The following is a 27,824-nucleotide window of genomic DNA, read 5'->3' as shown; positions in this document are numbered from 1 at the left end:
CTGAATCTAGTTTCAGGGAAAATTAGCAGATCTTAATTTGGAGTTCTTTATCTTAAGATAAAAATAATCTAGTGACTATGATACAGATGGACAGCTTTGAATAAACATATAAGTAAATAGTAAAATTATATATAATGTTACTTATAAGCATGTTGTATACATTAAGGATGTGGAATGGAGAGAAGGAAGAGGAAAATATATATGAATATTCAGCTAGTATGGTTAATTTGCATGTTATAGGCTCAAGGACTAAATTGAATAAAAGTAAAACTTTGGGGGTAATTTTGTAAAAATGTCAAAAATGACCAAATTGAAGGGAATGAATTGTTTTATTATATAAATTAATAAATTGAATGAAATTATTAATTTAAGATCGGGTGAAAATTGGGAAAATGATAAATTACCAAAATGCCCTTAAATCTTGGTATTTCTGCAATTTAGTTAGGTAGGTTCGTATAACTTGAATGAGCACCTAAATATGTCAATTTAAATATTGTATTGTATTTTATATGATATTTGAATTGAATATATGAAATGTATGGATGTTGAAATGAAGAAATAATCCATGTTCTGAAATTACTTGAAAATGATAAAAATCTGTTTGAATATTGGGTTTTAGATGGATATAGGTGATTTACTAAATGAAAGAGTTCCTGCATGTGTTGCAGAAATAGATAACCCGGACGGTTAATCTGACAAAAGCCTTCTCGAGAATATAAAGTGAATAAGATTTGTTCCTGATTCACTATGGTAATTTAAAGTGAATAGGATTTATTCATGATTCACTACGGTAACTTAAGGCGGATAGAATTTATTTTTGATTCACTACGGTAACTTAAGGCGGATAGGATTTGACCTGAAAAGGTAATCCTGATTCGCTACAGTTACATGATATATGATTCCTTATGATAACTTAAGGTGGGTAGGATTTGACCTAAAAAGGTAATCCTGATTCACTACAGTTACATAAGATGTGACTCGAGAGAGTGCTCGATGATTAAACGTCCTAAGGGTTATTTCTGAATATGAATTGATGGAATATGGAAATGTACGCTTCGAGTGTACTGTTGAAAAATCCTTCAAAACTCCAATGATTCAATGGATAAAATATTTGATATGATACGAGAATTATAATATGAAAAGGATGTTACATGAAACATGAAAATGAATACTAAATTATATAAATTAATTGAAATTATTTTGAAAATTTCGGAAATGCCTCGTATCCTATCCCGATCTCGGGTATGGGTATGGGGTGTTACAAGGTGAACACCTGACAATAGTCGACAACTTAGAGTTCATATTATATTTAAATTTATGATCTAGTATCTATACTTTAATTTTACATAATTTGGTTTCTTTACTTTTAAATATAATCTCTCAATCTAAATAGTTAACACCCTTAATTATTTCTATTAAAATGTTAAGGCCGATTTTTTTCTTCAAAATATTCATTCCAACTTATCATGTCAAACTAGATTTTTTTTGTTTTTTTTTTGTGTGTGTGTGCTATAAATGTGTGTGTCTTTTTTTTTTAAATCATGTCAATATTTTAACAGAAATAGTTAATGGTGTTATTGATCCAAAAAGAAGCATCAAATTAGTTGATCTACGAACTGAAACGGACCGGACGAATTAGACTAAAAAATAGATTTAATCGATTTTTTGTTTTTAAATAATTTTATTTTTATTTTGATTTAGACTAATTTAACCTCGAGTTTAGTTTTGAAAATCTTACTTAGAGTATATTTTAATTATTAAAATTTTACTTTATAATTTAATACAAATAAATAATCAATTCAATACAAAACATAAAATATAAATTAAAAGCATCACATCTCATTTTTCTCAACGAATAATGCAATGAAAGGACCGAAATAAAATTTAACGTTAAAAAAAGGAAACATGATTACAAAATAAATTATTGGTTTTCATTAAAAAGATTTCACTGGATATAAAATTCGAAGTATTTTTCTATTAAGAATAGTGGAAAAAATATTCATTTTTAAACTTCAAACTTAACACAAAGATTTCCTAGTTGAAACGATAGATAAGGATTTTGCTAGTTTAATAGAATGAAATAAAAAATAGAATCCATACTACTTTATATTAAGGGAAAGTGAAGGATTGTTTACTCTGTTAAATTTTTTTATGAAATTCAGGTCCATTCTAATATTATTTTATCATGTGAATACTAATTGAGTTTTTTTTTTAATTTTAAATTATCACGTCAATAAATTTAACAAATAAATTTTAATAGTAATAATAAATAGACGTTTATTTTTAAACTCAAAAAAGTCAAAGGGACTATTTCCTGAAAGTAAAAATATGAAGACTAAATTCTAAATATATGAATAATACAAAAATTTAGAGCATATTCCAACCTTTAAATTTTTACTCTATAATTAACAAATATATATATATTTATCCCAACACGAAAGAAAGCGTGGATGAAAATCATACTAGCTTGATAAAAAGATGCATCAATGAAACTGGAATTTCACCGTTCTATTAACAAATTGTAGGTATTGGTTAAGGTTAAAAAGAAAATGCTGTTAAAACCAGTATTTTGAACAAGAAGAAAGTGTAATCCATTATCAAAATATTGCACAAACAGGAGAAAGCCACATTAGAATCGGCAAGGTTTTCCGATTTGTACCCTTTTTCCTATCCTTCCTAGCGAGTAAAGCCCTTATTCTACTACTCTAAACGAAAACACGAAAAACTAGAGTAAAACCTGCCTTCACAATGTAGATAAGCTGGTATAGTCTGTTAGTCAAATGTCCTCTGTCTGCCGTCTCTGAGGTAACTGCATGCTTACTATATCTTCTCGAGGGAGACAGTACATTGATGTGTTGCCCGCATCGTCAACCATATGTTGATTTTCGGATGTTAATGCCAGAAGGTGCGTTGCTTCTTTGTTAGGCCGGAATACAAGGTATGCTATTGCAGCCAAATAGATCGCCACCCCTGAAAATCCAAATATTCCCAGAAACACAACTGCCACAAGCTCCCAGTGATTGTGAAGAAGCAAGTGGATGAAGTTCGTCATAAGATAGTATATGTTTATGCCCATGATCAGGGATCCGATGATCCACGTGATAGCTGAAACCTGCACACAACTTATCAGCTAACTAGATTGTTCGATAACACAAACCCAAGTATCTGAGTTAGGAAGTATCCCAATTCCCAAATGCTCAACTCCGTAAGATCACAGCAATATCAAGTCCCCTAACTCTATTTACAACTGAGCCTAAACCCTCATAAAACATAAAATAGTCAAGAAGATTACAATCAAAATAAATTCCTAAATAACTTGGTCTGTTTCAGGTAGCTCCCAATAATGTGTTGATAGCATTTAAGACAAAAAAACTCTCCGGGAAATTTCAGGTCGAACCAATCAGTTGAGCTAAATAAAATCATGTAAAACTTTATGATTTTTAAAGATTCTCAGCCAGATAATTTTTGTTACTGTTTAGTCAAGCAACTTTCCATAGCAAAGTCGGTTATAATACTTGTATCATATATGTAACTAAGATAACACCTTAGCCATAAATTGGGAAAGGAAGAAATAGTCTTTACCGCAATTGAGTTGACATATGCTCCCATTTTCGTCTTACTGCTGGTGAACTTGAGAAGCGGAATGAGTGCGAAAGGTAGCTCAAAGGATAATATCATCTGCAAACACAAAATCAAGGTATAACTAACTTGCTGGTGATGCAAACATAAATCATGATGCCTTTCCTCCATAACTATCAAAAGTTCCCCTCTTTATATTCCAACAGCTGACGATATCTAGACACATGTGAATACAAGTAAAAAGAAGAAGACGAAGAAGAAAGAAACAGAAAGCATTAAGCAAGTATTTCATACTGAAGCAATGATAATTAGCTTTCCAGCCCCAGCAGAGCCACCAATGATGGCAACAATTAAACTAGGGACAATTGCCAAGCATCGAGTAAGCATGTTCCGGATCCATGGTGTTAGTCGTAAATCAAGAAAGCCCTACAGAAAAGAAGGGGATCTCAAAGAGGGAGCAAATAAGATACGCAGGTTAAAATGCTACCATAGAAATAACAACTATCAAGTTACTTTGAGAAACAAAAAATATAGAAGGAAATGAAAGAGATAGAACAGAAGTAATTTTGTTCTCAAAGAGAAACAATAATGATTAAACCTGGTTGACACTACCATATCAAACTAACCCCTTAGTTTGTTTATGATCAAGATTTATTTAATCCGTAACCAATGGACCCATGACAGTCTAAGCTCCACAAATTAATTTTTACCAAAGTGATAAAAAGGCTAAGTTTTATAACAATAAAGTGACAATTTCTTTTAACTTTTCAAATTTTCAATATAGAAATGCTTAAATTGTTCAATTATGAGAACTTAAGGAAACATGAGCTGCAAAAGAATGCAGCATACAATAACAGAGTACCTGCATTACATATTGGCCAGCATATGTTCCCGTTATAGTAGAACTCTGACCTGATGCCAGCAAAGCAACTGCAAAAAGTTTTGAACTCCAACTGCCTAAGACATTCTGTAAACAACAATATAAACCATATTCAAACTCCAAATCGAACATGGTCAGGAGAGCGCAAATATGATCTTAGGATAAAGAAACATAAGCACTATTGATTAAAACTCAAAAGAGCCAGGGAAGTAAAGGGCAACTAAAGAAATCATAAAATGGCTTGGAACCACATACTCTTAGTAAGAATGAGGCCTTGTTCAGGTCTAAATCTTCACAACTATCTTGATCTTCTTGATTCAAATTTGATGAATTGCAAACTGCACCACTTACAGAGATAACTGATATGTTAATGAGAAATGCCACCATTAAAGCGAAGCCACTTTCTATCATATAAAATCTGCAAGCCTCCTGCAGAAGAAGTAACACATCAGATGTTGCTCATTGCTGCACATGACAAAAATCATCACTAACATGAAAGGTTTCCTGTTGTGGTGAATAATATCTTGTTGATTTTGTTTTTGCAAAATCAACTTCTAACCAAGTCTTTCAAAGAGTTTACTACTTGAGCAATTGATTATGAGCGTCGACAACTTTAACTGACTTCATTTGTTTTGTAAACTATACCATTCACCCTTCAAGGGAGGCTGATGTTGTACCATTCTCAATCATGGTTGGCATGCAAGCACATTTGGATCACATTTCTAGTTGCAAAAATGGAAAAGCAAGTTCAATACTAATCTGGTTAAATAACTTAAAATTCTCCTAGAAATCACCTTAATGCCCCGGACGGATCGAGGGATTTTCCTGGAAAGCACCAGTGCAGAGTGGAGAAAGAGGTTGTGCCTGCAAAAGGGCACAAAATCCATCCAACAGATTAACAGTGCGCCATATGGAAGGAATCACTAGAAACTCGTAAGAAGAAAGACACCTACGGCATAACCATAGCCCCAAGGAGTGAAATTGCTAGACCGGTGGCACCATTTCCTTTGAGTTGAGGAACAAAAAGCCCATCAAGAACTTCACTAGCCACAGGCTTCGCATAGTTCATCTCCGCAAAAAAGCACCCAGCAATTGTAAGTACAAGAAAAGCGATTAAAAACTCAAGTTTCCTAACCTGAAAAAAAAAAAAAAAAAAGAAAACAGGCAGAAAGGCTTGCGCTTAGTCCAACCAATCAAAATCTTGGATCAATTAAACATTCCAAAAAGATGCTTATCATTGGTCCGGTAACATAGAAAAACAAACCAGAAAACTGCAGTAAGACCTAGAAGCATAGGGCAGACAAAACATACCCCATATTGCTGCAATGCTAGAAGAACCAATGTACTGAGCCCCGTCAATAGGACACCAATCCAAACTGGGATGTTGAAGAGCATGTTTAACGCAAAGGCTGTGCCAATCACTGGACAAGGAACAGATCAAAAGCCAGAAGCAGTGAAAACAAATGAGAATTGAAGGAAAAAAAAAGACGGATAATAAGCCCCAGATTTCAGTCCATTGCTTCCCAACCAACTGTTATCAATAGCATTAGAAGGCCATTACACAAATGAAGTGGAAGCTTTATGAATCAAGCACAGCTCAATGAACATCAAAATGAATTGAAATGCCATATAATTTCAAATGATGATACAAAATATAGTTTTTTGTCTTATTTCACTTTTGAGATATTTCCAATTACATTAAGATCTTCATCAAGTGGCAATGAAGAACTCAGCTTGTTTAGCTTTTAAGATCTTATGGTCACCTTCAGGAATATCACATGCAACAATAGCGATTTCAGCAAGAACCCATAACACGAAGTTTGGGCCTCTAGGATATTCAGTTCTACAGTGCTCTGCTAAATGCTTCCCTGCAACAATGAAATCAACGCTAAAATGAAAAGAAATATCAGTAGCAAAATATAGAAACGGAAAATATGTAGTAATATATACCTGTGACAACACCCAAATTGGCAGCCAGGGACTGAATAACAAGAGCAGCACATGAAGCCACTAATATGATCCAAAGTAACTGCAAGAAAGATAAAATTAACTTAAGAGAAACCGAGGAAGTAAAATTTTGGAATTTTTCGAAAGAAAAAAAAGGTAAAATAAGGAGAAGCTAATATTAGCTTCGCCACAGGTACTCATCGTTAGCAGTGTCTATTGCAGCTCAAACAGGCTACAATAAGGGATACGAAGTGGCAAGTTTTACATAAAATGGGAAGACTTCCCGAGTATTGTCAATTTGTATTCCGAATCTCCACGAATGGGACATGCTATCAAGTTGTCTAATTCTGTCCAGAAAAAGACAATGATTTACAAGCCAAATAACTGCAGTAGAAAGTACTCACCCCATATTTGTACTGCGCTCCGGCTTGAAGATCAGTTTCAACTGTAAGACAAAGATAGTGTTAGAATATATGCTTAGGTAACTTTTTCAGAATACAAAAGAAAACTTATAATGGTCTTACAATTTCCAGGATCGATATATGCAATTGAAACAAGGAATCCAGGACCCATGTATGCAAAAAAGTTTTTCCAGCTTTTCCGCTGCATAAACAAAATGCAACTAATAAAAATTTATAGTTCTTGAAAGCATTAAATTATTAAACATAAAACCACAGTAAATTCTAAAATAAAAAAATACCATGAAAAACTTGTCTTTTAGTAATGACAGAAATTTATTCAGAAAAAGAAAAAAATAATGTAAATTTATATATCATGGTCCAGCAGGAACCTTATAGAATCCAAAAAAAATAATACCAAATTTCTATTAACCAGTGTGCAGTTACGAAGAGCAATATTCTTAGCAGACTAGATAATCTGTAGTCATTGAGGACCACACAGAGGCACTCTGTTTACAACATCCACAAGCCTCTAACATTTGGATCACTTCGGATAATCCTGATTGATAATTCCTTTAATGAGTAAAGATTTCACACATTGTGAAATACTCTTTCCTAAACAATAGCAATATTGAATTGGTTATGTCTATGCATATTTAAAGATTTCTCAGGCTACACTTTCATTGCACTTCTTAGATGAACTAACTAAATAGCAAAACTGTGATTCAATACTTGTTCTATTGGCTGCATCAAAATACATAAGAAGACATAGCGATAAGTGAATATGAATACAAAGTTCACCAGGAAATAGAAGAAACAAGAACTGAACGCTTTGTTAGTTTAAAATTGTAATCTTCAAACCTGGTGTCTTGAAGGAAATTATAGTGAAAGATAAAAGAACGCCGCAAATATTATCCATGATTTAAACATAGTCGTTCCAGCTGAGTAAGAGGCTAATAAAATAACGCATCTTGACAACAAAAGCAGACTTCGCTTAAGACTTTAAGCAAATCATAGTATGTCATGCAAATTTCGGAATCCATTGATATGTCATGCAAATTTCGGAATCCATTGACAACTCATCTCATCAGAGATTAAAATCAATATCTTAACTAAACCTTTTATGAAGTAAACAATTGAAAAGCTCATCCTCAGCTAATTCTTAAACTGGCGACCAAAGATGAAACTGACCGTCCTTCCTACATATACAACCCGTATTGTAAATTTAAAGTTCCTTCTAATGAGGACCTACATCTTCAAATAAACCCGCATTTGAATAAGACCAAATAATTCACACTCAAAATCTCATGTCAGTTTAGTCTTTCTCCCTCGAAATCTTAAACGGTGTTTCGACAAGACTTCCCCCCTAACTTAATCCAGCCAAGTTAATGCTAAGCAACTGTAACACCCTTTTCAACATTTAATAAAAAAAAAGTTTCGACGATTCTGAGGACCCTATAATTCGAGAAAAAGGAAAAAAAAGTATAAAAATTATATAATGGGAAAAAAAATCAGACTCACGTCAGGCACCACAATTTGATTAGTATCTGCATTCTGAATCAGCGGGGCATTTGAGAAACTCCGGTTGCCGGTGCTAGCTATGAACTGCGGCTGCCCGGAATTAGATCCCATCATACGTTCTTTTTCTTCTCTACCGTATCTGATTCAACTTAAAAAGCAAAAATATTAAAAGCCAGTCAGCAAATTAAATAACAAATGAGCATTAAAGTTGAAGCAGACACAAACTCGTAGTAGAAACCAAATAGTTTAAGTAGGAAAAAAAAAGTGTTTGATCCCCATCTGATGACGAAAAAACCAAAGGCTTAAAAACGCATGATGGTAGACAAAAGACAGATGAAAAAAAAAACCCGCAGCTTTGAGATTGAATCTTCAAATGTCGAATAAAAACAGCGTTCGAACTAGATAAAAATTGCATAAAAGGAAAATCAATTTTCTTATCATGTCAACAAACCAATACCAAAATGAAAAGACAATATATATAAATATAATGGTTATATCATGTGGGTTTATCTGTAAAAAGGGAAATCAAACAATGAAATGAAGATAGAATTTTTTTTTCTAGAAAGGCAAATGAAACTGAGCAAAGAAGCAAGAGTGAAGAACCAGACAAACCTGAACCTAAGAAAAAAGCGTATATAGGAAAGGAAGAGAAGGGAAAATCAGAGAGACGCAGAGTGGCTTTTCCTCTCAGTTTCCTTTCTCCTTAGTAGAGTATGGCTTTCCCTCTTCCTATTATATATAGAGAGAGTTTTTGTATGAATTGAATTCTTGCCTTTCTTAAAATTTAATACTGTTTCTTCGACAGCAACTTTAGGCTTTTGTTGCTTAGCTTTGACTTTTTCGTGGGGGCTCTTAGCTCTACTCCGCAATCTATAACTATTTAATGGTGTTGTTTTTTTTTTTTTTTTTGTTTAATTTCTGGAACAACAGAAAGGAGATCTTAGAGTTTCTTGTTTGTTTCTGGCACACTCTCTTTACAAAGTACAAAAACTGAGGGTGTTATCCTCTCAGTTCGCTTCTATAATAGTCCTGGTGAGCCCACAATATGGACCAACCACGCTCTCATCCTACACCTCTTACGACTTAAGTTTGATGAAGGCTAAACTAATTTTAATTTGAAGTCAGCTATCTGTCCATAGGTGGGCCAAGATCCATATACAACACATCTTCTTTACATAAGGTCCCGTCCACCATTTGAAATATTTTTATTTTTCTTAATCACATTTACATCCAATTTTGTGTTTACTATTCCAAAAATACCAAAAGTAAAAAATATTAAATATATTTAAACATAATTAAAATTATTATTTTCTCAATCTTTCTCCCTCTCCACACTACAATTGATAAAAGGTTTTCTAATATCTTGAGAAAAAAAATCATATTGAATAAAGACAATCCTTTCTCTTGTTTATCAATTGTTTTGTGTCAAGATTGAGAAAATAATTACTATAGTTATAGTTTATTTATATTTAAATAAAATTATTCATATTTATTTATAAATTTTTTAATATTTTAAATTTTAGTCATTAATGAGCTAACATAATGTGGATTATGCACAAGAGATATGTATTAATTGTACATCAAAAATATATTTTTTTAAATAAATAATCTTTTTTATTGTGAAATAATAATTGTTCGAATTTATAAAAAATTTATCCAAAACTCTATTTGTAAAAGTTGAGTGTATAAGATAACTCTTGAATAAGCAGAAATTAATGTATTCTAAGGAATCTCATCTTCCTCAATAAAATGGTTAAGTTTTATTTATAAAACATCACATGCTATTAGGCTTATAAAAGCCGGATGTATTCATGCGCACAACAACTGAGTCTGAAACAGTAGTTGAGTACAAATCACTTGATTTTCCTTCTTTCTCAATAACTTCTATTCCTTTCTTGGTTGAGTGTTATTTTCGTTAATTCAGGATTCACTTCATTTTTCTAAATTAAATTAAATTTATTTAGGGTTTACTTTTTTTCTAGAGAACATCCAAAAATTCGTGTTTCATTATCCTCCTCTCTTAATCAAATCAATTTACATTTGTTTCTTACTTAATTTTTCGTTCTATTTGCTCGCTGTTTCTTTTAAAAGCAGATATACTTGTTAAATTCTGGAATATATGCTCTCTGCGAATTATCCTTATATAAAGATAATGCCAATCATATCTCAAGTGATGATCCCAACTCTTATGTTCAATCCTCCTTTCATATTTTTACAACAAATTGTTGATATAAGGAGGATGCTGTAACAATTTAAAACAGTTCATTGAATGGGTGGATGATTAGAATATGAATATTGAGGGAAGTTCAGAGAGAAGAGAGTAGAACAAAATTGAGAACTTTTTGACGTGTAAATTTTTAAGGTAATTTTTTTTTATAGTTCTTGAAATACTACATATTATCTATGTGTGTCTTGAACTTTTTATAAGCTAACCGGTTAACAAGTGACTTATAATCGCAGATTATTTGGAATAAGTATTTAATTAAAGTTGTGATTAGACTTGATAATGGGCCTGGTCATCTCAGCCCGGCTCGAAGGCTCCCCAAAATGTGGGAGGTTTGGGCAAAAATATAGGCAAAAAAAATGAGCTTTGACAAAAAAATAAAACCTGTTTAAAAAATGAGCCGGGCCTCAAGTAAGGCATTTTTTGCCAGAACCCGGCCTAACCCTGCCTGAATCTACTAAAGGACAAATTTTTTTTTAATATTATTCTCTTATTGTTTGGTCCTTATTTTGCTACTATTTTACTATTATGTTGTTACTATTTTGTTGTTATGGTTTAGATATTATATAAAACTTATTTTATTGTTAATTTTATTATTATTTTAAAGACATTTGTTAATTTTATTATTATTTTAGAGACATTTGCTTGTTAAGTTGCATCTATCTTAATGTTATTTAAGTATATATATATTTTAAAATTTATTTTAAATTTGTTGGAAAAAATTTATTTTGATATTTTTAGTGTTTTTGATATATTATATATTTTTTAAAATTATATAAAAAATAATATAAAAATTAATATGGGCGGGTCAAATTAAGCTCTGATTTTAGCATTTTTATTCAAGTCGTACTTAGATAAAATTTTAGACTTATTTTTTGTTGGACCAAACTCGAACCTAGTAAACGAGCCGAAATCTTTATCTAGGCCCGGCCTGACCTATGCTCAACTCTAGCTGTGATATGTTTAAGGTGTGAATGAAACGTTGTATCCATGTCAAATAAATGACTCCAGTCGTTTCGGCCCGGCATCTCAGCTACAATCCAAGCTTTCCTTTTTGTTTTTCTCATGTTAGGATCATGTATTTGTCCCTTTGCCTCTTCAAAAATTTAAAATGGCACACACATCAGTGCAGTTGACCTACATTTATTTTAGTTACTTGCAATCGTTGAAAGGAAATGGAAATCTAAATTTTATGGGATTGACATAATTATAGAAGGTTAGTTTTCATTTCATTTTTCTTCCTTTGCCCTATCAGATGATGTAATAAGTTGACTTTAATTTATTTTTAAGTTAAAATATGTTGTTTGTTTTTGTATTTTCGTAGAGTTTGACCTATAGTCTTTATATTTTAAAAATTAAAAACTTAATCTTTCTTTTTTTAATTTAAAAATTTTAATTTAATCATTAAATTTATAAGTATTTTTTATCAAAATTTATTAATTTAGTATGTTAATTAAGCTATTTTTATATGACATAATATAAGATTATGAGAAATAAATATATTAATTAAGTTGATAATTTTTAATAGAAATTATTAAAGAATAATAATTAAACTATAATTTTTAAATTAAAAAAATAAAAAATTAAATTTTTTTTAAATATAAATATCAAATTCTATAGAATTGAATAGCATAGTTTAACATAATGTTTCTTACCTTCCATCAATTAACCTAATGTATTTCCTAATGTATTTCATATTTTTAAGTTTAATATTATCTTGTTAGATTATTTTTTATTATAGATTTTTTTACACTAATAATAATTTTTTAATTTCATAATCGAAGTTAACAATTACTACGTACTCAATTTTTTATATTTAACTTCTTTATTTCACTCATAATATATTAAATAAATTTGTTTGCTTCATTATGAATGCGTACCTTCTTATTTGTATTATAAAGTTGATGAATCGAACGGTGTAGAAAGAGTTAGATGAAGTGCAAATGTAAAGAGTTAGCAGTATAGGATTAATCCCCAGTAATATTCTCCAGCGTGTGGGCGAGGGAGCGTGACAGGTTTAAAAGACAGCATGGGACCGCTGCCGCATCACGTCAACCAAAGATCAAAACGGGACCTCCCACAGAAAAACGACCCCATGATTAAAAGAAAACGACAAGTGGCAAAGACAATAAGAGGTTTATCCATGGGCCCTTTGGCTGGTTGTAGTTGTACTTATAACGCACACCACCACCATTTCTTAGATAACATCAAATCTTTGACTTCTCCCACTTCCTTCATCGAGAGAGAACAATAAAGGTTTATACTGATTTTTTTTTTTAACTACAACAACAATTTAATTAATATAATTTGAACTTAGATCATACTTAAAATGATAAACATTCAGATCATCAAAGACAAACACTCATATATAATGTATACAATAAATTATCCCATCCATTTTTTCCGGAACTGTTACGCTACACGATCTAGTAACACATACCTTTTACCCTTTGATAGCTAAAAATATAGATAATATGTCCATCTGGCACTAACAAGAATTTGTTCGAGAGCAAGACAGGATAAGAAATGTAGTCAAAAGAAGGAATAATATTATATTATGAATAAAGCTGGTTAGGAAATAAAATGAGAAAATATTATGATTTAGTAGAATAAGTTGATGTATTTTCTATTCTGAATTAATAGTCTCCATTGATATATAAAATAATAAGGCCAAGTGGGGTTTACAATATCCATCCAATTCATGCACTATCTTCTCCCCCTTCCCCCCTTTTTTCGTGGAATATTGTTTTCTCTACTGTTGTTGGAACGCTGCCATTTATGCACCATTCATGTATAATTTATGGCAGTCAGTTTCAGTACTCGTGCTCCCTTTACTTAGACCTGCCACTGGTTGTGAACCGTCCACCAATTATATCAAAACAGAAATGAGGTATTCCACTACACAATTCCCCTTTTTAGGGCTTTGTTTTCTAATAGAAAGAGCTTCTTTTTTGGTTTGTGCAAAATTTTGAGACATATATTAATTAACTAACAAAGTGATGATTTGTTCTGTTTAAGATTCCCTTGGAAGGAGAGCATGAGAGGCCAGGGAATGGTGTCAACTTTAATGCCTTTACATCTCCATTAGCATATATGCTGTCTTTATAATTATGACTAGGAAAGCCACAAAGTTAAACATTTTACATTGAGTTTGAGATTAAGAAAATAATTAAATTATGACCTTTTTTTCTATATGCAACGTTTTCTTTTTTATATATACTTTTGTATATATGATGTCATTAAAAACAGAGAATTTGGGAAACAAGTGAACCGCTTACCTGCCCCTCCTATTGGCTTTTTAATTATTATAATTTATATTATAATAAATCCCACTTTTGTCTTCTTCTTCTTCTTTTTTTAATAAGAATAAGGGATAAGAATTGTATAAAAATTGAATTCAAGATTGGTACTAACAAAAAATTTAATAACAATTTATTTTCCACTCCTTGTATAGTTCAGCTAGCTCCTTTTATTCACCTGTAATTATATAGTTTGATGTTATAGTCAATATTGATGTTCTAATGTTCAGCAAAAAAAGAAAAACATAAACAAACTTTTAGGGCCCTTCCTTTTTTTTTAATTCTGGGCTTCACCTTTTGTACAAACATAATTCAGTTTTAATTTTTATTTTCTTAAAAAAATTATCAGGGTTATCAAAATCCTAAATCAGGGATAACAGGAATAAATGGCAGTCCATCCCAACACGAAGTAGTGCCCGTTGGAAGGCACAACCAATGGCTGAAATTGTGCTTAACCCTTGGAGTTGAATGGCTACAGTATCAGTATACTCACCCTTTCAGCAAACGACTTCTTCAGTTTAGCCACAAGTCCAAGTGCAGCAGAAGCCCAAGTCTCCTACAGCAGGCCTTAAACTGTTTAATTACTGATTAAAAAAATCAAAAAAGTTAAATAAAATATTAAAATAATATTTTTATAAAGTTAAAAGGTCAAAAAAATCATTATGTCATGTTTAAATCATCCAATTTAATTTAAGGGTCCGACCCGCCAATATATTAATCTGCTTTGAAAAATAAACTTGAAATCAATTGTAAAATTAAACTTATCTATTGATCAATATTTGTGAGTTATCTAAACCTTTCTAATGATATGGTTTAAAATTTCTTTAAAATATTTTAGGTTATATGATTGAATTATCATAAACAAATAAATAATTATGGTATAAATATTTTTAAAATTAAATAAAATTTTACAAATATTTTTATAAATTATTAGATAAATAGTTTACTTTTGAATTTTTCGTATAAGTTTATGATTGTTATTTTTTTTCAAATATTTAAATTTACATATGTAACCAATTAAGAATGTTTTTACTTTTTCAATCATAATATTTTTGAAATATTATAAATTTTATAATAAATAAATAAAATAAATTAATTGATACGTACAATTAAATTCATAAATCATACATAATTTTTATATTTAGCATCTTATCAACAATGTTGTAGATAGTTAACCACTAGCAAGTAGTATCATTTTTTCTTACGAACTGCAATTGTGACTTTATGGATGTTGATCTGTAGGAAATTATATCTCGACAACCATGAGCTAAATATTTTCCAAATATTCAATTTAAGTTTAACATTTCTATCTTAATACTAATTACCTTCTTCACTTTTAATATGACTTTTTGTAGCTTAAAGGTCAATTCTCTTGTATCCATCAATTATTACATATAATTACAAAGTTTGGAGAAGCTTAAAGATTAAATCTGCATTCAACGTTAACTACTATCTTTATTTTAAATTGAATTTTAAATCATTTTAATTATATCTTTAGAATATCAAGATTATATCAATTAAGTTATTTCGTTATTAAAATAATTATTTTAGGTAATATAATTTAATGACACATCATATATTGATAATATGCTAATTTGCATGATTTTTTGTGTTTAATTCGGTTAATTTTTGAATTGATCCCTGTTGAATTAGTGCATTTATATTTTAATATTGTCAGGGATGCAATTGGGGCGCTAAGAGTCAAAAACGAGCAAAAAAGGACCAAATTGAGACACAATCAATGAAATGAGGCCAAATAAAAAATGTGAAGAAAGCCAAGGAGTCATCAGATTTTTTTGACTTTGTAAAAGCCAAAAATAGAAAAAAATCTTATTTTATTTTTTATTTAATTTTAATTATATGTGGAAAAGATTAAAGCCAAAATTAGTAAATACCGACACATTTAATTTCACATTTTGATTTTAATCTAGAATTGAATAGAATTACCTTCTTTTTTTCTTCCAATTTGGGTGTTAGCATTCCGTTGCTTCCATTTACATTTCTTTGTTCTTTCTAAATTAGTCTAATTGCTTTCCAAGTACCTTTCTTTCCCATTCTTCACCATCATCATTAAATCACCTTTCAAAATCTACAAAACATGAATAATTTCATGCTTCACTAAATTCCATCTTAGCTTTAGGCCGATATTCTTTTTGGTCGAGAATCGTGAGATACATATCCATACTAAAAATTCTTTCAATCGGTATTCATATTTTTCCTAAGTATCAGGATTGACAACTTATTCCTTAAAGTTAACTCGATTTCAAGTCAAAAAGTGCACATTGGGTTGGAGCCGTGTTTGCTGACAGTTGGAGAAACGAGTCGGCCGTGCTATATTCGGATCTTCGAGAACAAATCAAGGAAGAAGTGATCGGGTTTAAACAACCCACGCAGTTAAAGCCGTTAATTCGAGTTGGGTTCTTCAGAGCGTAAGGCTACCAGAATCTTGAATCGAGAACACGTGTATCTCGGTTAGATTATCGGTAAGGGTTGGTTTGCAGGTCATATCGTGATCAGCTACAAGAGGAAGAATTGGTGGTTAGTGTAACACCCTTTAACCCCAAACTGTCACCAGAAGAGGGTTATGGAGCATTACCGGAGTTTACAGAATAATTACACACAATTCCATTATTTTCTTATGTTTATGTCAAAGTTGTCTTCTTGAGCAGCAGTCACTAAAATATTTATAACTAGAGCTACGAAACTTCAAATTAAGTTCCGTTAATTTTCCTTAAAACTAGACTCATACCTTTCTACCATAAAATTTTCAGAATTTTTAATATAGCCAATTAGTACAGTTTATTCCTCAAAGTTACCCCCGGTCTGCTATTTGACAACTTCAACCCTTTTTTTACTAAAATTTAATTATCTCATAGCATAGGACTCGGATGATGTTCCCGTTTATTTCTCTTGAAAATAGACTCATTAAAGATTCTAAGCATATAAATTATAGCTCATAATTATTTTTATACAATTTTTAATGATTTTCCCAATTCAGAATAGGGAATTCCAAAATCAATCTGACATTGTCTCACAAAAATTCAAATTCATATCAAATTAGTCAAATCCTATTTTATACCATAACCAAACCTAAATTTATTTATTTCATCCTTACATTTACAATTTCAAAATGACACACACATAAGACATCCTAGGTACATGCCATTACCCATAATTAACACACTTTACCTCATTGAATTCGGGATCGGCCTGGGATGCTGATTCAACGTTCTATCTTTACTTTACCTGCGCACAGAAACAAACCGTACGCTGAGTATGGTATACTCAGTGGTATTTCTATAATCCAAACACTTGATAATATAACAATTAAACTTAAAATCACAATAACAAATATAACTATTCATTTATTTATTTTATAGATAAGTTTCATTTACTTACCATAAAAATTCTATACAAGCCATATAACAAACACAACAATATATTTGCTCAATTCTTTTCATTTGCTTACCGTATAAATTCTTTACAATATATTCACAATTCATTTGTATTCACACTTTACTTCTTAACAATATACCATTTTAATTCATTCTAACATCAATCATCATCTATTTGAACTTCACTCATTTCATGAACCTTTTGGTTCATGTTTTCAATCTCATATCTCAATTTCAATTCTCAATTCAATTTCTCATTTCATTCCAATAGCTCAATCAATCAAATTCACTCGATTTATCTTTTCACTTATTTACCCCTATTAACAAGACCCGGACTCTGATAGATACACGGATTCCTCCCAAACACACCAGAATATCCAACCCAAACACACCCGGAATATTATAAATCCTCCCAAACACACCAGTATATCATATCCTCCCAAACACACCAATAATGCATTAAATGCCTCTTCGGATAAACCGAATAACAGAAACATCTTCTCGGCCGAACTACAAATCTCCCCATCACATCACAAATCCAATGGAATGCCATTTGTATCCAATCTGGTCCGATACTGTTAATAGGGTATTTGATTCACTTTCTCAATTTAATAAGTCTTTCATCAATATACCATTCTAATAATCACATATATTCATATCAATTCCCTCATATTTCCAATCAATATAATTTTTTTTCAATATAACATTCATTCAATATTCAAATTTTTACATAAATCATATATATATATATTATATATTATATATTTCAATCAAAATGATTTCAACCAATATAAATTTGATAAATTCATCACATACCAAAATCAATCCATTTCAATTGTAAAATATCATAATTCTAACACTAACAATTGTCATCTGTATATAAATATAACAAATAATGACTGAGTTCGGATTATAGAAATACAAACCGTATTTTCTCGAGCTAACTCCCGTTGTCTTTGCCATTTTTCCTTGCTTAGCCGAGATGTCCCGAGACAACATTAGCTATGGGAATTAAAACAATTCATATTCGTTAATTCTCTACTAATTTATATCTAATTAATAAATTTTGATTCAATTTCTACTTTAATTTCAATTTAATCTTAACTAAATTCACTTACTTTTTCTATCTCAATTCATACTTCATTTCTATTCAAATTTTGTCCAAACTCAACTTAACAATTAAAATTTCAGCATATTTTCCTAATTTCGAAAATTTCATCAATTTAGTCCTTTCAACATAAAACTTATGAATTACTTTACAATTCAATCCTTATTTCATTTCTAACTTGAATTCCTATCAATCTAACCCCTAATTCATTTTTTTATTCAACATGAACAATATTTAGAATTCTAATAACTTTCAAAATATTAATTTAATTTCATCAAAACTTTGTTCTAAAGCTTTTAAAACATCAAAATTAAGTAAAATAGGCTAAATTAACTTACCTATTAAACTTCCAAACCTTCAAATCCTAATTCTCCCTTTTTCTTTTCTTTCTCCTTTCTTTCTTTCCTTCCCCTGCTTTTCGTTTGCCTATTCTGTTTCATTTCTTTGTTTCCTTTCTCTTTTTCTTTATTTATTTACTATATATATATAAAATATAATAATAAAATAAAATATCTATATTAAAATCTATTTAATAACAAATATTTATTTAACACTTGTATGCATTTTTTATTATTACACATGTCACAAATTTTACCATACATTTGTCATAATTTAATATATTTATTACATAAAAATCTCATAATATAATTATTTAATTAATAAATATCTTATTTAATATTAAATACTAATATTACAATTGTACACACTTATATTTCACATTTGTACCAATAAATTCATTACAATTGTCATTATTTAATTTATTTATCAAACAAAAATCTCATTATTTAATTATTTAATTAATAAATATCTTTTATTCTAAAATTAAGTAAATATACAATTATATTCCAAGTGTTCAAATACATATATTACACTTGTACAATTTTATCATCACACATTTGTCTTTATTTCAATTTATTTCATAATATAATAACTTAATATCAATTAAATAATAATAACCATAATAATAAATTAATTAATTAATATAAGAAAATCCTAGAGTCTTCCATCTTTTGCCGCCTAAATTCATATATTAGGCATAATTGCCTATTTGGTCCCTTTTTATTTTCTTTTAATCTACAATTCAACTTTCATCATTTATTCAATTTAGTCATTTTTCCTAATTACTCTTAATTAAGCTAAGTTCACTTAATTAAAACTCTAATTAACCACTCGATTAACTTCATAAATATTTTTAATAAATATTTTCTAATCTATTTTTCAGAAACAGTGATCCGAAAATATACCTTTCTAATAACCTTAAAGTTCGGGTCGTTACAGTTAGAACGTTCTTAATTGCTATAACCAGCTTATTGTTGGGAAGAGAAAATTAATTTTTAAGGATCGATTCAAAAATTCAAAATCCATCGAGTCTTGAGCTAAGGCTTATTATTTTTTATTACAAAATTCGAATTTATTTTCCAGTTTAATTTCCAATTTATTTATGATGTTCAATTATTTAATTTCTAAACATTCCAAAACTCCCCTGACTTATTTGTTTATTTTGTTATAGGCCCGTTTTGAGTCATAAGCACGACTTTTGCCATGACAAAAATTCTAATCACAAGTTAAATGCGGAAGTTGATTATAACATCCAATCCCTGTGGACTTGACCCTACGGGTCTCTTACTACTATTTAGAGTTATTTTTGTAGGAATTATTTTTTATGGTTTCAACGCCCATCATATATGTAATATGATTTAGGGTAAATTACAAAAATAGCTAGTTTTGTTTGCCTTAAATTATATTTTAGTCACTTATGTTTGAAATATTACGTTTTAGTCACTTACGTTATTGTTTTGTTACGAAGTGATCACTCTACCGTTAAGCTTCGTTACCTCCCTAACGATGGTCTTATATGACAATCCAAATGTGTTTTAAATGCCAACTTGGATGTCCTACATGGTAGCCCAAATTAAATTTATTTAATTAAAAACCTATTTTCATCCTAACGACTGGACATCCAAGTTGACATTTAAAATCTATTTGGACTGCCACGTAGGACTACGTTAGGGGGGTAACAAAGCTTAACGGTAGAGCGACCAATTTGTAACAGAATGATAACTTAAGTGACCAAAATGCAATATTTCAAACATAAGTGACTAAAATGTAATCTGAGGCAAATAAAAGTGATTATTTTTATATTTTGCCCTATAATTTAAAATAAAAAATTTAAAAGAAAAATGAATGTTTTAAAAATAATAGGTTTGAGGTTTTCAAAATTTTTACAAAAGTTTTAACTTTTACTCTTTTTTCTTGGTTTACGTTTGAAAGTTATGTAATAAAATTCTGTGTCGTTTTACGACTCTAATAATGAAAAGACTTAATTGATATAACAATAGTTTGGGGATATAATTAGAATGTTTTAAAGTTTGAAGATAAATTTAGAATGAGGGTTATAGGGATATCTAATGCAATTAACTCTTTTTTAATCTAATATTTGTGTTTTTTTTATTTAAGATGTTACCTAAGTTCGATAAAAGTTATACATTTTAGTACACAAAGCTAATGTTGTTAACTTTTTAATATACAATTTATTTTTAAGGTTGATTTCATTAAAAGTTAATTAAATTTTATTAAATCCAACACTAAAACTTACAAAAACACCATCATATTCTTTTTAACAAAATAGGCATAGAATTAATTTTAAAATTAAATTTGTTGTATTAAAAAATCATTAAAATTCAAACATGCCATCAACGTTGGTCAAATTAACACCATTGTGTTTTGTGAAGGGGTAAGAAGCAGTTAACTAATATCAAAAGGGTCCTTAGATGCTTTCAAGCAATGTCTGGTTATAAAGTCTATTTTGATGAATCTTCCGCTATACTATTATAAAGTCAATAGTATTATGAGCAACTTTTTTTTTGGAGCGGCAACTCTACTAAAAAGAGGAGGCATATGGTTAGCTGGGCTGACGTTTGTGCTCCTATTCAGTCCGGTGGTTTAGGTATTGTCTTAAGAGTTAAAAACAAGTCACTCTTAACTAAATGGCTTTGGAGATATGAAAACGAGGGCGAAAGGCTATGGAGAAAGGTGCTGCAAGTCCAATATGATCCTATTTTGAACAATATCCTACCTTCTGTTTCTGCTTTGGGTAATTGATCATGGGTATGGAGAAATTATCACAAGAACACTTATCCCCTGAGATTCGAGCCACAATGATTTTTCCAATAATATTGTACTTTGTGTTGACGATGGTGGAAGTATTAATTTTTGGTCAGATAGATGGATTGGTAATCTGTCGTTAGAGCTCCGTTTCCCTAGGACTTTTTCTTTAGCAATCAAAAAGAAGGAAAGGTCATTGAATTCGGGGATAGGTCTAATGGTGAGTTGGACTTGGAACATCGAACTCTCAAGACCAACCTTTGATTGGGAAAAGCAACAATGGGAGGAGTTCTTGCAGGTTTTTGACAGTGCATCTTTGAATCGGTCTACTAAGGACAGTGTCAGATGGAAACCGTCCAGCTGTGGCAGCTATTCGCCTAAGTCTTTTTGTAACATGTCTTGGATAGAGCTTACCCAAAGGTTGAATACAGTAAATATGTTTGGGCAGGGTATGCTCCACCAAAAATCGAGATCTTTGTTTGGAGATTGTTAAAAGGTAGAATACCCGCTAAAGTAGAGCTTGCTAAGAGGAATATTATCCCATCTAACGCTTGCTGTTGCCCATTGTGTGGTTCAGAAAAAGAGACTATTTATCACTTGTTTTCTAGTTGTTGTGAGTCTTGGGCTATTTGATAGCATTGTGCTTCGTTATGAGAGATCCTCCAGGTGGCCCCAAACAACCCTGATATGTTTTTCATGGCATAGATTCCTGCTATTGACCCCAACTGTTGCAACAAGATCTGGTCTATGCTATTCTTTGTTGTTGTTTAGTCCATTTGGTCTCACAGAAATGAGATGATCTTCAATAACAAAATATGGGATAGGTTTCAAGTCATTGATGTTATATTTGCTAGGGTTGCTTGGTGGTTCAAAGCTAAGTGGCCTGACTCTAAGGCCTCATTCGATGACATTTTACGCTTCCCTCATTGCTAGATCATCCAAAAGATGGCAGTCTCCGCAGTCTGGTTTCCTTAAATTCAACGTTGATGTGCTGCATAAGGGAAGGACGGCCTCGCAGGTATTGGAGGTGTTTTTCATAACGAACTTGACGAAGTTTTGATGTCTTTCTCAAGAACAATCCATGAAAATGATTTCAACACAGCAGATGTGTTTACAATTAGAGTCGCGGTTATTTCCTTCACTGAATAAGATGGTTCATCTCGCATAAGTTTATCAGTGAATCAGATAGCTTGAATTTTGTCAATTAGATAAAAAATGTCGTTTTAATACTTTATCATCTCAAAAGCTTTGTGGACTACATTCTTATCTTTAAAAATCCTAATTATCTATGGAACATTATTCACATCAATAGGGAAACCAACGAATTTGCGGACAAACTGACTAAGGATGGTGCACTTAATGAGACCATCTTAAGTTAATGTCGCCTATTGCTTTGAGTATCAATTTGCAATTGAAGGGAGTGCTTGAGAGCTCCCTGGAGAAATATTTCTCGTCTTTCTAACTCGAGTACTAACCAAATGATTTTATGCTTTGTATTGATTTATTTTTGTTTTTTTCTCTAGAGTTATCTTGCCAATTTGTTCTCTATACTCGTTGTTGTCAATATAAGATCATTTCTTTCTTTTTAAAAAAAAAGTTTTAACACTATTATAATTTCATAATATAACATTTGTCAAATATAAATATTACATTAGACCAAAATATATATAATCACGGCTTTAAAAATATTACATTAGACCAAAATATATATAATCACGGCATTAAAAAATATCAAATTCGAATAAATTATTTGCTTATAAAACATTCCATCAAAAGGAAATTAAAGAGAGGTTAGAAAAAATGGAAATAAATCATAATGGGAAACCAACATGCTTTTGTAGGATAAAACATTGTTAAAAGCTTGTACATGTAAAAACAAAAAAAGAAAAGGAAAGGCATAAAGCAATAGGAAGAAACTTCTCTATAGTTAAAATATAGCACCGTGCACTGTTTTCATACTATATTAGCAGTGTTTAAATCTATGATTAAAACTACTTTATTGGCTTCAACCTAAGGGATGCTCAGGCACTCTTGGCCCGAGAAACCACTGGATCAGTTCCGTTGTTCGTCTTTTTCTTCTTTTCATTCTGGCCTATGCTTTCTAGGACCCATACAGTTAAGGACCATAATTCTAACTTCTGGGCTATTGATATAATGGATCAAAAAAGGGGCTGATGTCCGTGAGCCTGATATTGTTTTGTGATGGAAAGGTGCATGATTTGTCGCTGTTTCCTGATATAACCAAATACCAAATTGTCCTTTCTTTTTGCTTCAACCAAACTATCATCCATCACCACCCGGCCACCTGGCTAGAAACCGTAACAAAGTATGGCTGGTTATTAATTCAAGATTAACATCATCATTTTAGGCCCTATTTTGGAGTCATCACTCATCCAATGGTTCATCAAATGACCACGACGTAAATTAAAAGAGAGACATGCAACTAACAGCAAAAACTAATATTGGAACTACCATTCCTCATTCTTTGATACTAAAATAATCAAACTACCATTCCTAGCTCTTTGAATCTGTAAGTTAACCCCACTAGGTTCTAATCATTTTTGTTAATTATGATATCCTATAAATTTTAAGTTAAAAAAGTTCTCCTATCCCACGCTACAAATTTCTTTGTAAAAGAAAAAACCATATTTTCTTATTATCATTAATTACTGTAACAGCTCATTTACACACACATATATATATTCATGTACATATTTCATTAGCCCATGCCTCAAAACATGGTAACATTTGCTCATATTATACGTCGAATCAAACTAAACTAAGTAGACTAGCTAATACTGAGGCATATATAATTTAACAAACAAAAACTGGTTTACCGAGGCACAATTATTTGCGACAAAGAAAAGATTCCCATCTAGCTTGAGCCTCTTCCTAGCGACAGAAGCCATGTTACTGACAATTATTTTCACCTTGCCAACTCCAAACTATGTCTGCAAGGGCTGGCCTTAATTCTTCCTCGTAAAACTTGTTGTACTCAAGAGTGTCACCCGCGGACTTTGACAACTCCACCACTGCTACCTCCGGCGCCAGCTCGAAAACCTCCGCTGTTACCGCTAATTTCCCTTTCCTTCCTTCCACTTTGCCTTGCATCCTAACCTTGAATTCTTTCGTAGCTAACACCCTAAACTTCAACTTCTTCGCCGTGGATACAACCCTCGCCAGGGTTACCGAAGCCGAACACTTGAAAGTGAATAAAGAAGCTGGCTTTCTCTCATCTTCGAACAGATTCGACAAGTCAAACCCTGATGACATCGATGAAATCAATTCAAACGCGTTGTAAAATGGTGGCGGGGATGACTTCGTGGTTACCATTTCCAGCTCTCTATTGCTCTCAATCCCATTCTTGTCGCCGTTTTCATGTTCAACCAATGATGACATAGTCTTCGAAAATCCCTTCCGGAACCAGGGATTGCCGAAGATCCCCGGAACAGAAATCCTCTTATCAGGGTCAGCAACGAGAAGCTTAGAAATTAATCTCCGTGCGTCGTTTGAAATCCAGGGGGGAAACTCATATTCTGCCTTGAAAATTTTCCTATACATGTGCATAACATTTTCGGCTTGGAAAGGCAAAAACCCTGTCAGGAGAACAAACAAAACAACCCCACAAGACCAAATGTCAGCTTTGGCTCCGTCATACCCGTTCTTCCTCAAAACCTCAGGAGCAACATAAGACGGAGTCCCACATTGTGTGTGAAGCAACCCATCGTTTCTTAGCTGTTCAGGCAAAGCGGAGAGTCCAAAATCAGAGACTTTCAAGTTGTCATTCTCGTCCAGTAGCAGATTCTCAGGCTTCAGATCACGATGGTAGACGCCTCGACTGTGACAAAAGTCGACTGAGCTGACTAGTTGGTGAAAGTATTTCCTGGCTGAATCTTCCTTTAACCTTCCCTTAACTACCTTAGCGAACAATTCACCACCTTTGACGTATTCCATTACGAAAAAGATTCTTTTTTTGGTAGCCATAACTTCTTTGAGCTCCACAACATTGGGGTGACGAACCAGCCTCATGATTGCGATTTCTCGCTTTATTTGCTCCATCAAACCTTCTTTCTTGACTTGGTCTTTGTTGATAACTTTGATGGCTACACTTTCTTGGGTGGAAATGTTTTTCCCGTAATAGACCTTGGCAAAGTTGCCTTGCCCTAATACCCTCCCCATCTCCAACTTCCCAAAGATGATTTTCCTCGATCCATTCTTCTTCAAGCTGATAGTTCGATTCACACCTTGCTGTTCCATGTCTCAACTAAACTTCTCTCTAGTTAGGCAAAGGGAACATTTTTTTTTTAAACTATAAGAAAAGGTCATTTGGCTCACTAGAAGGAGGACACTTCCCCAGGGAACCGAAATGAGATATGGCTTGAAAATTTTTGGAATTTCTGAGGAGGTTGATTAGTGGGTGAAATAGGGGGAAATTGATGGGAAAAAACACTAGCGTTTGGGAAGGACGAAAACAAAGCAGTGATCGGTTGTCTTCTATTATAGCCATTGAAGGACATGAATTTTTGGGGGACTGCGGAAGGAGCGCCAAAGCCCATGGAAATGGAAGTTATCAGAGAAATTAACTACAAGGAAAATCGTGCCAATAAAATAAGGGACACGTAGAAAAATATTTGTGGGGTAAAGTTATATAACGACAAAACTTGGACTTAGGTCTGAAGCTTCCTCCTGTGTATAACCCTATTTGCCAAATGAGTACCCAATTCGACGAGACCCAATCTGAACGGCTCGATTAAATTGTTTATGTTCTAACCGATATCATGAAGAAATAAAATTTTACTCTTTAGTTATGAACCACTCGGCTGATATCAGTTTAATTATATGGATATTGGGTCTAAATTATACGACCTATTGCTTGTAACTTTGTACAATAAATGAAACTATGACCTTTGCTTTTTTTTTTTTAAATTACAAGAGGGAGGTAAAATCTTAATAATAATGTGATTAGTGCGGATCAGATTCATACTACATTTATGGCGGTATACATCTTAATTATTAGGCCAACATACAAGGTTTAAGTATGACAACCTTTTCAATTCATAGTTATGGATCCAGGCATCGCATATCCCATTTTAATTAAGATTTTAAGCAACCTCTTTGATTAAAAGTTGATGTTACACATAATTTAATAAATGTATATATAATCTCTAGTCACCTAAGTAGTTAAGAAGAAGAAGAAGGACTTAAATTAATAAACTAATTAATTGCGCCCCATCAATTTACTGTGTGAATGTGTGTAAATATTCAGCCTTTTTTGTTTTCGTTTCCTTTCTGGATTCATTTGAAGAGGAGAATTTTAGAAAATATATACCATGAAATTGAAATACTGAATTTGAACAATTGTGGCATTTCGGCTCTTTGGAATATATCTGGATTTTGGGCCTTTTGAACATTTGGATATCAGGTCCAACTCCCATTTTAATAGATAGCAATAATAATAAAGAAAATGATATAGGTTGAGAAAGCCGAATCAGAAAAGGTTATTAATTAGCAAACGATTTATAATTAAGATTTAGTTTATAACCAGGATCTTGCAGCAATACCTTTACTTAATTAAACCCTTACTGTTACTGGGTTTTTTTTTTATTTCTCAAATTCCTAATCAGTTTTCCTATTTGATGGAAAGACACATTAGAACAGAGATAACACATTTTATTTGACTCAATTATTCAACTAATATTTTTTTGTACTAAAATAGTTTACCATCTTGTATTCCATTCTTACTTGAGAATTTATAATTTATATCACCAACCTTTTACTTCATGAGTAAGATTAGAAATACAACTTTTGAATTTTAATCAAACAAATCATCTTTTAAATACATATAATTATAAAAATTCAAAATATAAATTTAATTTGTATAATTAAAAATTATAGGAGTGAGTATGATTTGGTTCGGTCCAAATCATCTATGATAATTCAATTCAATTCGCGACTTTTTTTTTACAATATTTTTGAGTTTTGGACTTATTTTAATAAAATTATCTATGTCTTTACAACTTTTGAACATTATTTAGTAGTCTTTTAAGTTTACTTTTTTTTTTAAAAAAAATTCAGTATAAGTTTTAATTATATTTATTATTATTTTAATATAATGTCTAAAACTATTCATATCCCTCTTTCAACCCATAATGTAATTCAACGCACTCAAACTCACGTTTTCATTAGCAATAATGTCACTTAACTTTTAAGCTTTCCTTTTTGTAAAAATGTGAAAGAGAGTTGTGAGATGTGTGATCATCCGAATACAATAAACGTGCTTCATATGCTCATCATCAAACTAATACTCAAACATCCCTCGTGTGACTACTTACTGTTCCTATTTCGGCTGGAAACATTTTTTAAAGAAA

At 31.4% G+C, this 27,824-nt stretch overlaps 2 protein-coding genes and 1 long non-coding RNA gene across 5 annotated transcripts; all 3 read right to left on the bottom strand.

Annotated features, from left to right (window-relative positions):
• Nucleotides 1–2,567: 2,567 nt before the first annotated feature.
• On the bottom strand, nucleotides 2,568–9,213 carry LOC107958456 (metal transporter Nramp6). 3 transcript variants are annotated; one of them, XM_016894233.2, is made up of 14 exons: nucleotides 8,938–9,211; nucleotides 8,326–8,473; nucleotides 6,931–7,009; nucleotides 6,811–6,851; nucleotides 6,410–6,488; nucleotides 6,223–6,327; nucleotides 5,771–5,880; nucleotides 5,413–5,594; nucleotides 5,254–5,323; nucleotides 4,715–4,888; nucleotides 4,442–4,546; nucleotides 3,874–4,005; nucleotides 3,583–3,678; nucleotides 2,568–3,112 (listed from the first exon to the last, which is right to left on the bottom strand). In XM_016894233.2, the coding sequence occupies exons 2-14, from the start codon at nucleotides 8,437–8,439 to the stop codon at nucleotides 2,777–2,779; spliced, it is 1,623 nt and encodes a 540-aa protein (XP_016749722.1). In that variant the 5' UTR covers nucleotides 8,440–8,473; nucleotides 8,938–9,211; the 3' UTR covers nucleotides 2,568–2,776. The 3 variants fall into 3 exon arrangements, with proteins under 3 accessions (XP_016749722.1, XP_016749723.1, XP_040969310.1); XM_016894234.2 differs by having other exon boundaries at nucleotides 8,326–8,464; XM_041113376.1 differs by lacking the exon at nucleotides 3,874–4,005 and having other exon boundaries at nucleotides 8,938–9,213.
• Nucleotides 9,214–16,884: 7,671 nt separating this feature from the next.
• On the bottom strand, nucleotides 16,885–18,731 carry LOC121229332 (uncharacterized). The gene is made up of 3 exons (XR_005927066.1): nucleotides 18,690–18,731; nucleotides 18,170–18,245; nucleotides 16,885–17,094 (listed from the first exon to the last, which is right to left on the bottom strand). It is a non-coding gene; the product is annotated as an uncharacterized lncRNA (long non-coding RNA).
• Nucleotides 18,732–24,087: 5,356 nt separating this feature from the next.
• Nucleotides 24,088–26,315, bottom strand: LOC107958457 (CBL-interacting serine/threonine-protein kinase 25). The gene has a single exon (XM_016894235.2). The coding sequence runs from the start codon at nucleotides 25,711–25,713 to the stop codon at nucleotides 24,367–24,369; it is 1,347 nt and encodes a 448-aa protein (XP_016749724.1). The 5' UTR covers nucleotides 25,714–26,315; the 3' UTR covers nucleotides 24,088–24,366.
• Nucleotides 26,316–27,824: the final 1,509 nt, after the last annotated feature.

Source organism: Gossypium hirsutum, chromosome A05 (genome assembly GCF_007990345.1).
Source record: "Gossypium hirsutum isolate 1008001.06 chromosome A05, Gossypium_hirsutum_v2.1, whole genome shotgun sequence".
NCBI classification, from domain to species: domain Eukaryota; kingdom Viridiplantae; phylum Streptophyta; class Magnoliopsida; order Malvales; family Malvaceae; genus Gossypium; species Gossypium hirsutum.
This window is presented reverse-complemented; position numbering and strand designations above follow the sequence as displayed.

Coding starts and splice junctions, on each gene's coding strand:
- LOC107958456 (XM_016894233.2), bottom strand. CDS start 8,439: ATGATGGGATCTAATTCCGGGCAGCCGCAGTTCATAGCTAGCACCGGC. Junction 7,010..8,325: donor ATCAAATTGTGGTGCCTGAC/GTGAGTCTGATT, acceptor TTGTTTATGCAG/CGGAAAAGCTGGAAAAACTT. Junction 5,324..5,412: donor CTTGGGGCTATGGTTATGCC/GTAGGTGTCTTT, acceptor GCCCTTTTGCAG/GCACAACCTCTTTCTCCACT.
- LOC107958457 (XM_016894235.2), bottom strand. CDS start 25,713: ATGGAACAGCAAGGTGTGAATCGAACTATCAGCTTGAAGAAGAATGGA.